Source organism: Nicotiana tabacum, chromosome 15 (assembly GCF_000715075.1).
Source record: "Nicotiana tabacum cultivar K326 chromosome 15, ASM71507v2, whole genome shotgun sequence".
NCBI classification, from domain to species: domain Eukaryota; kingdom Viridiplantae; phylum Streptophyta; class Magnoliopsida; order Solanales; family Solanaceae; genus Nicotiana; species Nicotiana tabacum.
Genome location: NC_134094.1, coordinates 115,008,711 through 115,022,926, shown reverse-complemented (window position 1 = coordinate 115,022,926; position 14,216 = coordinate 115,008,711). Strand labels below are relative to the sequence as shown.

Below are 14,216 nucleotides of genomic sequence, written 5' to 3'. Positions count from 1 at the left end.
TTTTGAAGTTTTGTGAGTGATTTGAGTGGAAATTTTGAAAAACAGCTTTTTGTAGTTTTTCAAATTTTCGAAAATTTCCAAAATACATTTTCAAGTGAAAATTGGAAATTTTATGAACAAACACTGATTTAAAAAAAGTAATTTTTTTTTAGAAAATGAGAAAAATTTCTTATGTCCAAACGAGCTCAAAGGTATCTATGCAATTGCAAGTTCTGCTATTTTGAAGAGATATCTCGCCATTTTTCAATCTTACTCCATTTTGTTTTCAGTTAGATCAGTCTTATATCATAAGAATGTCACCAATTCGTAGTATATATATATATATATATATATATATATATATATATATATATATATATATATATATATATATATGCGCGCGAAGAACAAGTACTAGCTATCGTTATCGTGAGCATTAGCATGTAGGTTCCAAATCCAAGTGGTAGTATCAGGTCCTTTAGCTATTGTTCTTGAGAAATGACCCGGTCTGGCCCATTCCTCGAAAGAAGTTTTTACGGGATCCCTATCTATCAAAATTTTAACTTCTGGTTCCGATATATGAATAATTAATATATATATATATATATATATATATATATATATATATATATATATAAAGAGAAAAAAATAAATTGATTGACTATTGAGTGCAAGCTCGTAAATAGATGACTATGGGTAGTTCAAATTAACGTCGACTATAACTAAAAGCTCGACCCATGGTCTATGTAAGAATCAAGCTTTGCTACCAAGGCTAAAACCAAACCTACAACCAAATAGCACACTACCATAACCTTACTAGAGTCCCAAGAGCTATCGTCAATCCTACCTTATTTCCAATCTAACGAGGATAATCGTAGTTAGGGTTGTTCAAACTAAATCAGAAAATCCGCACCAAATTGAAAAGTCAAATCAAATCGATTAAAAAATTCGACTAGGTTTGATTTGATTTGGTTTGATATTGAGTAAAAAATTCGTACCAAACCGACATATAAATATATGATTTTTATATATATACTTTTAAGACTTTATATTGAATTTTTTTTAAAAAAAAATATAGAAATATTTGGGATCATCTCATGAGATGTAGAGGGTGTTTGGCTAAGCTTATAAGCTGGTCAATCTGGCTTATAAGCACTTTTTTGCTTATCTACGCGTTTGATAAATACCAAGCGCTTATAAGCCAAGTGCTTATAAGCTAAAATCAGCCATAAGTCATAAGTTGGTCACCCCCAACTGATAACTTTTTAGCTTATAAGCACTTTTAGTTTGACCAAGGCTTTTATTAATTTATCCTTAATATTTTTTTCTAAATCACAAAATATTTTTCTTAAAATAAATTTTCTAACTTCCTTTTTATTCCATATTCGCTGTTCATCTTTTTCTTTACAAAGAAACTTTTTTAAGGATTAGTAATTTTAATAAAAGAATAATTAATCAGCACTTTTCTACCAAATATATCAACTGCTTATTATCAGTTTCAGCACATCTATCCAAACACGTAAGTGCTTATTTAAAAAATCAGTTTCAGCACTTAAAAATGATTTTCATCACTTCAAACTTATCAGCTATTTACAACCAGCTAATCCAAACGGGCTCATAATATTTAATAGAACTATGAGATGCATTCATTTTTATTTATTTTAAATATCATTTTTTTTTATCAAAGTGTTATTGAAATGCGTCAATCATCTCTTTGTTCTTCCATACTCATATGTCAAGATTTCTTATATTTTCTCGAATTTCAAATAGTATTTCGATAATTTAAAATTAAATAGAACATATCATTATTTAGGTATCATGTTGATTTTATATTAAATTATTAAATTTGGTTAACCTTGAAAGCGTAGATTAATGAAAAATTATTGTTGGACGACTAAGAAAATAACTATCATGTGTTACTAAAAAAATTCTCCCATTAGAATATTTTAATAGATCATATGTTTGTCAATTTTTTCAACTTTTACTAAACATATATTCATTTATCAAAACTTTATCTATAACTTTAACAAAATAAGATTGAAATAATATTCACGTAACAAAAAAATTCGAAAAACCCGATAAAACCTAACCAATCCAAACCAATATAATTAGTTTGGTTTTAAAACCGAACCAACCCGATCCATGTACATCCCTAATCGTAGTCATAAACGCACAATGATCAACAGAAGAAAAAGCCATCAGGTTAATCTTCATAATCTAAAAATGTCTCTATAGCCAAAAACATACGCCCCTATGGTAACCGCGCAAGTACCATACAGTGACATACATTTGACATGTTTAACTAAAATAAAAAGTTCAGCTATCTTCAACCCAAAAAAAAAAAATCTATACCTCGAAACGCTTTAAATACATGGCAACATAAATTCGTTGCAAAGTGACCAAAATTTGATAAAAACACCATGACCTTTCAAGAAATCTCAAAAAATGTTTGCGCTCTGTCGGCGACTCCTCGATTTGTTTGTAGCTGCAATTGGCTGTTGTTCGAACATCATAACCACGAATTGTTTTCATACCAGATAAAGTAATTTGAGATGTAGTGCATTCGCAACTTACCCTTTGGTTTGTAATCTTGAGAAACCCCCTAGATTAACTTCATCGTAAAAGTTTGGGGATGCTTTGCATCCAAGTCAATAAGTACAGATGCAAAGGGTCAAGACGCATAAATTGAACCCATCATACAGTTTTAAAACAATTAGATTCTTGCAAACAAACAGCAAATCAAATTGTTACAAGAGGGGCATGTTCAACCTTTCCCCTTGAGTTGATTATGCATAAGAACACCATTTCTTAATACATAATACATAATATAGAATACCACAGAAGAAAAGGAGCCCCTCCAGAGATGGTCACAGCAACTAACCCATGGCATACTTTTGAGTCCAGCTCCGGGCGGTTGTTTCATACTTGCTTCTATCAGTCTTGTACATGTGAGCAATTTCCGGCACCAAAGGATCATCAGGATTAGGGTCTGTTAGCAGAGAACAGATTGACAGTAATACCTGCAAGGAACAAATTAATTAAGTTTCTATAATACACCCACTAAAATTTGATCTGATGAATACCTGCCTGCACTTGATAATTGATTATCATTAATGGTACTGCAAAAAGAATAAATTGAGCTACCCACTTGCTCCGCTTATCATTACAAAAATAAGTGTGTTTTACTTGGAAACGAGCCGATTGCTTCTGGTATTCAACTCTTTTAGAATTTGAACGAAGGGGCAGAATATGAGATATCGGTTCCCACCTCGCCTCACCTAAATATCTATAAGAAGCTGTGTACATTTTTTGTTCTACTAACCTCTAAGCACTATAAAGAAGGCATTAGAAAATATAAGTTCAATCTCTGCATTTGTTTCAGTTGAACTAACCAAGAACTTGACCACATGGAAAGACTTGACCACATGGAAAGACAATACCAAAAATTTGAATATACACAGGAATCCTCCCCATTTGAGGCTGATTTAACGAAAAGGAAAACAAGGAGTAGATAATAGCTTGGGACATATACGTCTTGCTGATCCAGCATTTACATTGCACCATTCTGCCATTCACTCCCTTAAGGACATACTAGTCCTCAAAAATTTCAAGGTGTAATAAGCAAATTCAAAATATCGAATGAGTGGAAACCAATAATCAGGAAATACAACTAACCTTGGAGATTGTAAGTGCCGGGCTCCACTGTTCCTTCAAAATGTCGAGGCAAATGCTACCATTGCTGTTGATGTTTGGGTGGAAAACCTTTGTCCTGAAAGCTACCTGGACATATATCCCATATAATGTGGAGAAATTTGTCCAGAGGGAAAAAAATAAAAGAAACAAAAGCAAAGAAGTTGCAGAACAACATCCTGTAGAGGGAAGACACCCAAGTTCCTCTTTGATTTTGCACATAGAAGTTCTTCCAGCTTGATTATGTGCTTTGGCAAATGGATCAAAGAACCATCAGACGATGTGCCTAGTTGGCTAGTTTTATTAAATCCTCCAAAAATGAGTGTAGAAAATCTACACTATTAGAAATATGAAGAAAAAAAAATATGTTCTCTCAAAAATATAAAATACTAGCATCATCTAAGAATTTATAACACATTCGAAGATGATAATACACCACGACTACCTACATAATTCAAAATTCAGCTCCAGCACTTTAACTTAAGTTTTATTTTAGTTTTTTGCAAATAATCATTACAAACTACACCTCAATCCCAAAGAAATTTGGCTCGGCCAGTTAAATTAATCTTACGCCAACATTTTTTCTTGATCAGTAGGCCAACATTATACTAAATAAAGATAAAAATTAAAGTACTAGAAATGATCCATATTTTCTACTGCCATAAGAATCTTTAACAAGGATAAAAGACTCCCAAGTAAGCATAGGACCTAAAGTAAACACAGTAACATGACTAAAATATATTACCAGCTAATTGGTATCGCCTATATAAATCTATTTCTTCCATTGTGCCTTAGATTTTGCTCAGTCTGTTCGATTCAAAAAATTTCTAGGTATTTCGAGACAACTTCTTTCCACATATGATTTTAGACCTACCTCGTCCTCTTTTAAGAACTTCATTATTCATCATGGTTTCACATCTACGGACTGGTGCATGAGGTCGTCGCATGGTTTATCTTCAATAGTTTGTTTCGTATAAAACTATCGGTCTTATAATTGTTCTATACAACTTACATTTCACTTTAGTAGGCATCCTTTTCACATAACACCCGGTAATACTTTTCCATTTTAACCATCTGCTTTTGATTCTATGCGTAACATTTTTATCTATCATCCATTGTCCTAAAACAACGAGCCTAGATATTTGAATTGTGTGCGTTTAAGAACCACTATCCCAATCTAATCTTACCTTACTTCACTCTTACTCCGTCTTACTTCTACTTATCCTTTTTTTGTTAAAACAATTGGCTTCATTGATGTCATCAAGAAGATGCAAAATATTACGAGAAGCAGAAGCTATGTTAGACATGTTAGCTTACTACAAATATGCTATCTTAGATACAAAGAGCTAGGGGTGGCAAGTGGGTCGGGCCCTAAACGGGCCGGTCTCGTGGGCTGCAGTTCCGGGCCTTAAATAAATGAGCTAAACGTGCGTTTTGGTGGAACCGGGCCCACAAACTCATTCCCAGGCTAAACGAGCCGGGCCCGTGGTCCCAACGGCTAAGCAGTAATTTTTTTAAAATTAAAGATCAAAAGAAATATATATATATATATATATATATATATATATATATATATATATATATATATATATTATAGAATTGTGACCTAAATTTTTTAATTCAAAATTTAAAGACAAAAATATTGTAAAAAGATATTTAAAGCAATGCCTTGTAATTTTATTATAGCTCCCCCTATGGAATGAGCACAACAAGGTGCTAATACCACCATTGAGAAAAAAAATGAACTAATCAAGATGTGCCAAAATACAAGTTACATAATATATACTAATTTTTGTTCATACAAGTTACATGTTATCTCTTACAAACTTCATAAATCCTTCAATTTTCGGAGGGAGTTCCGTTGGTGGTGGCGGAAAAGTAGCTTGGTCATCGTCGCTTCTATTGTCCGGCGAAGCAGCATCCTTAGCAAGTTCAGCTAGCATTTCTTCGTAAGCTTCGTCTACCTCTGGTTGTGATTCAGCAAGTCCAAAATTTCTTCTTTCCGAACGGATCCAATCTTTGAAAAGTACTGATTTTTCCAAGCTCTCCTTCATAGACGCTCTATAATCATCGATTTGAAGTCTTGCTTGACTGAAAGCGCTCTCTGATGCCACAGTTGATGCTTGAATAGTTACAATGTCTCGGGTCATCCTTGAAAGAACCGAAAAGTATTTTTCTTTGTCCTTTCACCATAGCAAAATATTAAAGGTGCCGTCAGGATTCACTTCGTCAAGTTGCTGCGACAAATAAACTTCAAGCTCATTTAGTTGTGAAAAATCATTACTACTAGAACCAAAAGAACCCCTAAAACACTAAGTCCTCTTACTCCCGCAGTTCTTTTAGAAGAATGAGAATCAGAAGTTGGAATATTTGGTCTAGCATGATTTAATGCAACTTGATAAGCATTATAAATAGTTCCAGCATTTGTTCTAATTGAGTCTATTGCTTCTGGAAGTTTAGGCAACTCATCATCTTAAAGTGCTAAACCATTATAAACAGTTTCATACCAAAATTGAGGACCTCCTAATTTCATACAAGGATTTAGCAAAGCAGCAACACCATAAATAGGGAGAATGGGGAAAAAATATTTTTTAAACTTTTTTCTCATAGAATCAATAGCAAGTTGATAAATTTCTCCACCCTGTGAAAAATGAGCAAACAAATTTTCAAGTTCTGCAATATAAACTAAACAGTTAGAAATAGCAGGATAATATTGCCCAGAAAATTCTTTTGTAGCAATATGAAATTTTTCTAAAAAATCAACAAGCATTTTAACATTAGCTCAATCCTCATTCGTAAGATAATCATCACTTACATGTGCATTAAGCATTGAGTTTATGGGGTTTCTATATTCATATGCAACAACCAAACTTTCATACATGTAATTCCATCTAGTTGGACAAGGTTTAGGAATCTTTCTTTCTCTTGGGCCACAATCATCGCATCTTTTAAAATATTTTCTAAATCTACTTCTACGGTTTGAATGAAAAAGCCAGGTAAGAGCCATTTTAACCTTTTCAATTTGAATATTTAAAATTCTCATACCAATTAAATGGTAAATATGACAAATACATCTAACATGAAAAATGTTACTAAATGCAGGATTTAGCGTAATGGTAAGTAAGTCTATAACATTTGTGTTATTCGTAGCATTATCCATTGAAACCGGCATTATTTTATCACTAATGCAAAAATATCTGCAAATATCCGTAACTGTGCTAGCAATAAACTGCCCTCACAATTATTCTATAAGCAATTATGCGCTTTTGATTATCCAATTTTCATCAATCCAATGACATGTAACAGTAAGGTAATCACAGTCGTTGTTACTTCTACCAATATCAGTTGTAATAGCAACACGACAATTTATATGAGTAAATAAATAGCGCAAATATTGTTCATATTCATGCTTATATTTATAAATATCGTTCTTTACAGTTGTGCGAGGAAAACCTTTATAAGTAGGATTAAAACATTTTCTAATATAATGCACAAACGCAGGGTCAGAAGGAAAACTATAGGGTGAGCACATAAAAGTTACCATTTTTGCCAATTCTTCCCGATCTTTTTTTGGATCATAATATAAAATACCACCGATAACAGTGTTAATTCCCGGTTGAAATTGATTTGAACCGGTACTAGGGTCAGCCTAACAAATAGTAGGTACACTTTTCTCCTCGGCCAGAGCTTTCAGACATTGATATCTGACGTTATCTTTAGGATGTTTTTTTATATGTCTAGCCAAAGATCCCGTCCCCGACCGCGATCCAGTATATTTAAAAGCTAACTTCATACCAAAAGTTTTACACTTAGCCTTATTTTTTAGAACTAGTTGAGTAAAAAATGGCCAAACAGGAAATGTTTCCCGCCGTTTGGTAGGTTCTCTAGAAAAAGTAAGGGCAGTAACGGAAGATTGTAGAAGACTGCTATAATTTTTTACTTTATCAAAAAAAATAGTAAAAGAATTGTGAGGTTGCTACTATAACTTATTTTATTCCAAAAAATAGTCAAAAAATATTGAGTGTTACAATTTGTGAAAAAATTGTGAAGTTGGTAAATTGAAGTATTCGACGATAATCAATTTTCAACAAGTTGTTCGTCAATTTGGTAAACTCGTTCCAACTCTTAAGTCTTAATATTATAGTTTTGTTTGTTTTATTTATTTGTTATTGCTTAATTTATTAAGATGTCTTCCTTAAGAAATATTTTTGGTAAAAATAAGAATAAGGGAAAATTCAAGACTGGCGAATTTAGTGGTACTATTGTTCCTCCTCCCCTGCCCCCGGCACCCCGAACCAAACCTCATACCCGTCCTACACCTGCTATTCTTGATACCGATAATAGTTTATTAAAATTTAGCGACACTGAATTTTGCCACAATATTGCACCTGGTAAACATTTAGACCATGAATTAATGAATGCTCTCTATTCTAATAATTATAATACTATTGATGAAAATGATGATGAGAAAATTGATATTGATGAAACTCAACCGGACGATGATACACCCACTAGTCCTGCTCCTGATTTTGACCCAACTAGTGATTACACTGCTAATCCAAATAATGACCCATCTGATACTCCCGTTACTCCCCCTTCTAGAGAACCTACCAAACGGCAGGAAACATTATCTGTTTGGCCATTTTTTACTCAACTAGTTCCAAAAAATAAGGCTAAGTGTAAAACTTGTGGTATGGAGTTAGCTTTTAAATATACTGGATCGCGATCGGGGACGGGATCTTTAGCTAGACATATAAAAAAACATCCTAAAGATAACGTCAGATATCAATGTCTGAAAGCTCTGGCCAAGGAGAAAAGTGTACCTACTCTTAGCAGGCTGACCCTAGTACCGGTTCAAATCAATTTCAACCGGGAATTAACACTGTTATCGGTGGTATTTTATATTGTGATCCAAAAAAGATTGGGAAGAATTGGCAAAAATGATAACTTTTATGTGCTTACCCTATAGTTTTCCTTCTGACCCTGCGTTTGTGCATTATATTAGAAAATGTTTTAATCCTACTTATAAAGGTTTTCCTTGCACAACTGTAAAGAGCGATATTTATAAATATAAGCATGAATATGAACAATATTTGCGCTATTTATTTACTCATATAAATTGTCGTGTTGTTATTACAACTGATATTGGTAGAAGTAACAACGGCTGTGATTACCTTACTGTTACATGTCATTGGATTGATGAAAATTGGATAATCAAAAGCGCATAATTGCTTATAGAATAATTGCTTCACGTCACACAGGGCAGTTTATTGCTAGCACAGTTACGGATATTTGCACATTATTCTTGCATTAGTGATAAAATAATGTCGGTTTCAATGGATAATGCTACAAATAACACAAATGTTATAGACTTGCTTACCACTACGCTAAATCCTGCATTTAGTAACATTTTTCATGTTAGATGTATTTGTCATATTTACCATTTAATTGGTATGAGAATTTTAAATATTCAAATTAAAAAGGTTAAAATGGCTCTTACCTGGCTTTTTCATTCAAACCGTAGAAGTAGATTTATAAAATATTTTAAAAGATGCGATGATTGTGGCCTAAGAGAAAGAAAGATTCATAAACCTTGTCCAACTAGATGGAATTACATGTATGAAAGTTTGGTTGTTGCATATGAATATAGAAACCCCAGAAACTCAACGTTTAATGCATATGTAAGTGATGATTACCTTACGAATGGGGATTGAGCTAATGTTAAAATGCTTGTTGATTTTTTAGAAAAATTTCATATTGCTACAAAAGAATTTTCTGGGCAATATTATCCTGCTATTTCTAACTGTTTAGTTTATATTGCAGAACTTGCAAATTTGTTTGCTCATTTTTCTTAGGGTGGAGAAATTTATCAACTTGCTATTGATTCTATGAGAAAAAAGATTTAAAAATATTTTTTCCCTATTACCCCTATTTATGGTGTTGCTTCTTTGTTAAATCCTTGTATGAAATTAGGAGATCCTCAATTTTGGTATGAAACTGTTTATAATGGTTTAGCACTTTAAGATGATAGGTTGCCTAAACTTCCAGAAGCAATAGCCTCAATTAGAACAAATGCTGAAACTATTTATAATGCTTATCAAGTTGCATTAAATCAATGCTAGACCAAATATTCCAACTTTTTCTTCTTCTGATTCTCAATCTTCTAAAAGAACTGCGGGAGTAAGAGGACTTAGTGTTTGGGCGGGGTTTAGGGGTTCTATTGGTTCTAGTAGTAATGATTTTTCACAACTAAATGATCTTGAAGTTTATTTGTCGCAGCAACTTGAGGAAATGATCCCGACGGCACCTTTAATATTTTGCAATGGTGGAAGGACAAAGAAAAACACTTTCCGGTTCTTTCAAGGATGACCCGAGACATTTTAACTATTCAAGCTTCAAATGTGGCATCGGAGAGCGCTTTCAATCAAGCAAGACTTCAAATCGGTGATTATAGAGCGTCTATGAGGAAGAGCTTGGAAAAATCAGTACTTTTAAGAGATTGGATCTTTACGGAAAGAAGAAATTTTGGACTTGCTGAATCACAACCAGAGGTAGACGAAGCTTTCGAAGAAATGCTAGTTGAACTTGCTGAGGATGCTGCTTCGCCCGATAATGGAAGCGGCAATGACCAAGCTACTTTTCCCCCACCACCAACTGAAATTCCTCCGAATTTTGAAGGATTTATGAAGTTTGTAAGAGATAGCATGTAACTTGTATGAACAAAAATTAGTATGTATTATGTAATTTATATTTTGGCACATCTTGATTATTTCCTTTTTCTTCTCAATTATGGTATTAGCACCTTGTTGTGCTCATTCCATAGGGGGGAATAAGACTAAGAAAGATATTGCCCTATTTTTTATTGCTATAATAAAATTACAAGGCATTGCTTTGAATATCTTTTTATAATATTTTTGTCTTTAAATTTGAATTAAAAAATTAAGTCACAATTCTATAATAAATTTACAAGGCATTGCCTTAGATATTTTTTTAACATCTTTTTGTCTTTAATTTCTATTTAATTTTTAAAAAAATTACTGCTTAGCCGTTGGGCCCGTTTAGCCGTTGGGACCGTGGGCCCAGCCCGTTTAGCCCGGGACCATGAGTTCGTGGGCCCGATCCCGGGCCGGTTCCACCAAAAAGCACGTTTAGACCGGGACCATTTAGCCCGTTTATTTAAGGACCGGGACCGCGGCCCACGAGACCGGCCCGTTTAGGGCCCGGCCCGACCCACTTGCCACCCGTAGTCCAACTAGATAAATGCAGAAGGCATTTAGCTTTTAGGGTGTAGTTAGGAGTTGATAGTCCATCAAAGCATCTTCTATTTCTTTCATTCCATATGCTCCAACAAATACCAGCAAGTATCATTTTCCAAATATTCTTGATGGCCTTATCCTAAAACTCTTAGATCTCTAAAGTGTTTCTCCATAGTTTAAGCTTTTGGTTGACACTTTAGCTAGTTTCGTTAATTAGCACAATATCATCAACAAATAGCATACACAATGTGACCTCGTCTTTTATTGTATAGATTCGCTCATCCAAAAACAAGAAGAGCTCAATGTCGACCCCTGATATGAACCCACGACTACAAAAACTCCTTTGTGTTTCCTACTACTGTGCTAACATTAGTAGTGGCTCCTTCATACATATTCTTTATGGCATTTATATATTTAACATGAATTCTTTTCTTCTCCAACACCCACCAACGGACCTTTCTTAGTACTTTATCATATGCTTTCCCCAAGTCAATGAATACACGTGTAGACCTTTCTTCCCCTCACTATAAATTTTCATCAATCTTCTTAGCAAGAATATAACTCTGTCGTAGATTCATTGGGCATAAATTCATACTGGTTGTCAATCACTCTAGTAGTGTCCCTAAGTCTACGCTCTATCACTCTTTTCTAGAGTTTTATCGTATGACTCATAAGTTTACTGTCACGATGGTTCACACAACTTTGAATATCTTCGTTGTTCTTATAATTGGAATCAGGGGTACTGGTTCTCCACTCGTCGGACATCCTGTCACTTCGTAGAATAGCTTGGTAAGCCATTCTACTCTAAACTTTCCGAACACTTCCAAACCTCTAAGGGGATGCCATCTGGACCACAGGCTTTCTAATCTCCATATTGTTCATGGCATCCTTTTCCTCTGCCGACTTAATTCTGCAAGTATAGCTAAAGTGTCTATTGTGAACAAATGTATAAATCCAATTAGCAAACAAGTCATTCACATAGTTTTTTTTTAAAGAAAAGGAAAGCTAACACGGATTAAATTTAATTGACTAATGAATGAAGGTCTTGACCAAATTTGAGCTCTTTTAGAGGCCATTACGATAGGAGTTGCGATTTTGTAGGGGAAATGAAAAGGATCACGATTAAAAGTTGACTCCATTTGAGTAGAGCTTTAATATCTATGCTTAGTTGTTTACCTTAAAAAGTTATTAAAGTGAACAAAGACATTTCAATCCAGTTGATACAGTAAAATTACAAGCCTAGAAAATGACAAGCAAATTCGATTCTGCAAAATAAGCTATCGAAAATTCAAAAATCTCATGTTATACCATGTTAATAAGCAAACAAACAAGCAACTTGTCAAGTGTCATCAACAAATACACAACACAAATATAATACCTTCGGTGGCTTAAATGGATAGTCAGGTGGAAAATGAATGGTAACAAGAAACACTCCGCCAGCATAAGGGCTGTCAGGTGGACCCATTATTGTTGCTTGCCAATGAAACATGTCTTCAGCAACTGGGCCTAATATGGATAACATAAGCAAGCACGGCGAATCAGAGAACAACTTGCCACATGATGACATTTAATCAAGTGTCTGAAAAAATGGGTGTACTACAAACAGATCCTCAGCAACTCATGATACGAACAACAGATGTAAGAACACATAAAGAATCAGAAAACAACTTAATAGATGCAGACTGTAAACAAGTCTCAAGCATGAGATTGGATATGATAGGCTGTCACCTCTACCATATGCAGGTTATTTACAAGTTCCGGCCCCCCACCCCGGAACAGGTCGTTAGGATCAATTTATGTTTGTGCAGTGCAAAGGACCTAAAAAAACCTTCAACTTTATGCACTTTCCCAAGTTAGTAATGTAAAAATGTCAGCCATCTAATCATGTAGTTGAGCAACTAAAATGATAATTTTGGCATGCATCAGCAGCAAAAACTAGTAAAAGCAAGTAAAAAAAGTTTCGCAAATACATAATCATTAATAAAGGCAGCAAGAAAATTGAAGATCAAAAAGCGGAATTTGAAGTAAAATGAAAAAGAAAAGGGTTTGAAATATCACCAGCGCTGCAAGAGGTAGGAGGATCTTTCTGGAGATCCTTGAGCTCTTTGAGAATCCGTTTGGATGCCATGATTCACCAAATCCCTAACAAAAATCCCTAGATCAGCTCCAAATGCACAAATATATACATACATACACATACATATAGGGAAAAAATTAGAGCACAACTGAAGAAGAGAAAGAGGATAAACTTTACCTCAGAGATCCTCCTACACGTTGCAATTCAGATTCTGGACGGGACCGAGGAGAAAGCGAGAATTTTACAGTGAAATAAGGACTCCGTTTTTATAGGCGGAAGACGAATACGGATACACCCACTATGTCGTGATAGTGTACCGTTGGTCCGTTACGTATCTTTGTTAGGTATTTTCAGCTACACCCCAGTACTTTGAAGATGTTGCAATTGGATCCCTTCACTCTAAAGGGGTGGGTGTTCGGGCACTCAGATTTGGATTTTTGATTTTTGGGGTGAAGAAATCTGATTTTTTAAATTCAGTTTCGAATTAATCGGTTTGGACATTTCGAATATTTGATATTGAGCTTATAAGTTTATATGTTTCTTCTTCTTATAAAAATAAACATCTAAATGAAATATTCATATTAAATTGTCTATAAAATTTCTTAGTCTAACTGTAATCGTCCAAATAAAATATGCAAATAATGAAATCATCATAAAAAAAAAATGCAACAAAGGTATTAATAAGAGAAATTTTCAGAAACCACTATTGTTTAGTGGTTATTAACTTCCTATAGCTATCATATACATAATTACTTCTTATAACTACTATTCAGTTGTTATGGTAGTATATTCGTTGTATTCGCGCTGCTATATTCATGAATACAGTAGCAAAAAGCCCCTAAAATCATGGCAGTCCAATTGTATGTGCATGTATTCACGTGTATTCGCGCTATGTATTCATGAATACAGTAACGACGATCACCTTAAAAATAGGTATGTCCAGCTGTCTAATAACGGAAATAATACCAATTAGCGTGATACACTCATAATATAACTCAACAAAATCAATTCTAACATGTCTCATTATCAACCCAATTAATTAGAATAATTTTCAGTTGTATATAACTTTTGTATTTAGTGTGTATCAATTTTTTTTTACTGTTGCATTCATTAAATTCAATGTTTGTATTTACTATATTCGCTATTTTATATTCAGTGTATTCAAATGTATTTGTATTAACAATATTTTAGTTATTCCTAATACATGTTATTAC

At 33.8% G+C, this 14,216-nt stretch overlaps 1 protein-coding gene across 1 annotated transcript; it reads right to left on the bottom strand.

The window, feature by feature from the left end:
* Positions 1-2,635: 2,635 nt before the first annotated feature.
* LOC107828200 (ubiquitin-conjugating enzyme E2-17 kDa-like) lies at positions 2,636-13,318 on the bottom strand. The gene is made up of 5 exons (XM_075231126.1): positions 13,180-13,318; positions 12,984-13,067; positions 12,304-12,431; positions 3,655-3,759; positions 2,636-2,999 (listed from the first exon to the last, which is right to left on the bottom strand). Exons 2-5 carry the CDS (start codon positions 13,051-13,053, stop codon positions 2,856-2,858), a joined length of 447 nt encoding a protein of 148 aa, XP_075087227.1. The 5' UTR covers positions 13,054-13,067; positions 13,180-13,318; the 3' UTR covers positions 2,636-2,855.
* Positions 13,319-14,216: the final 898 nt, after the last annotated feature.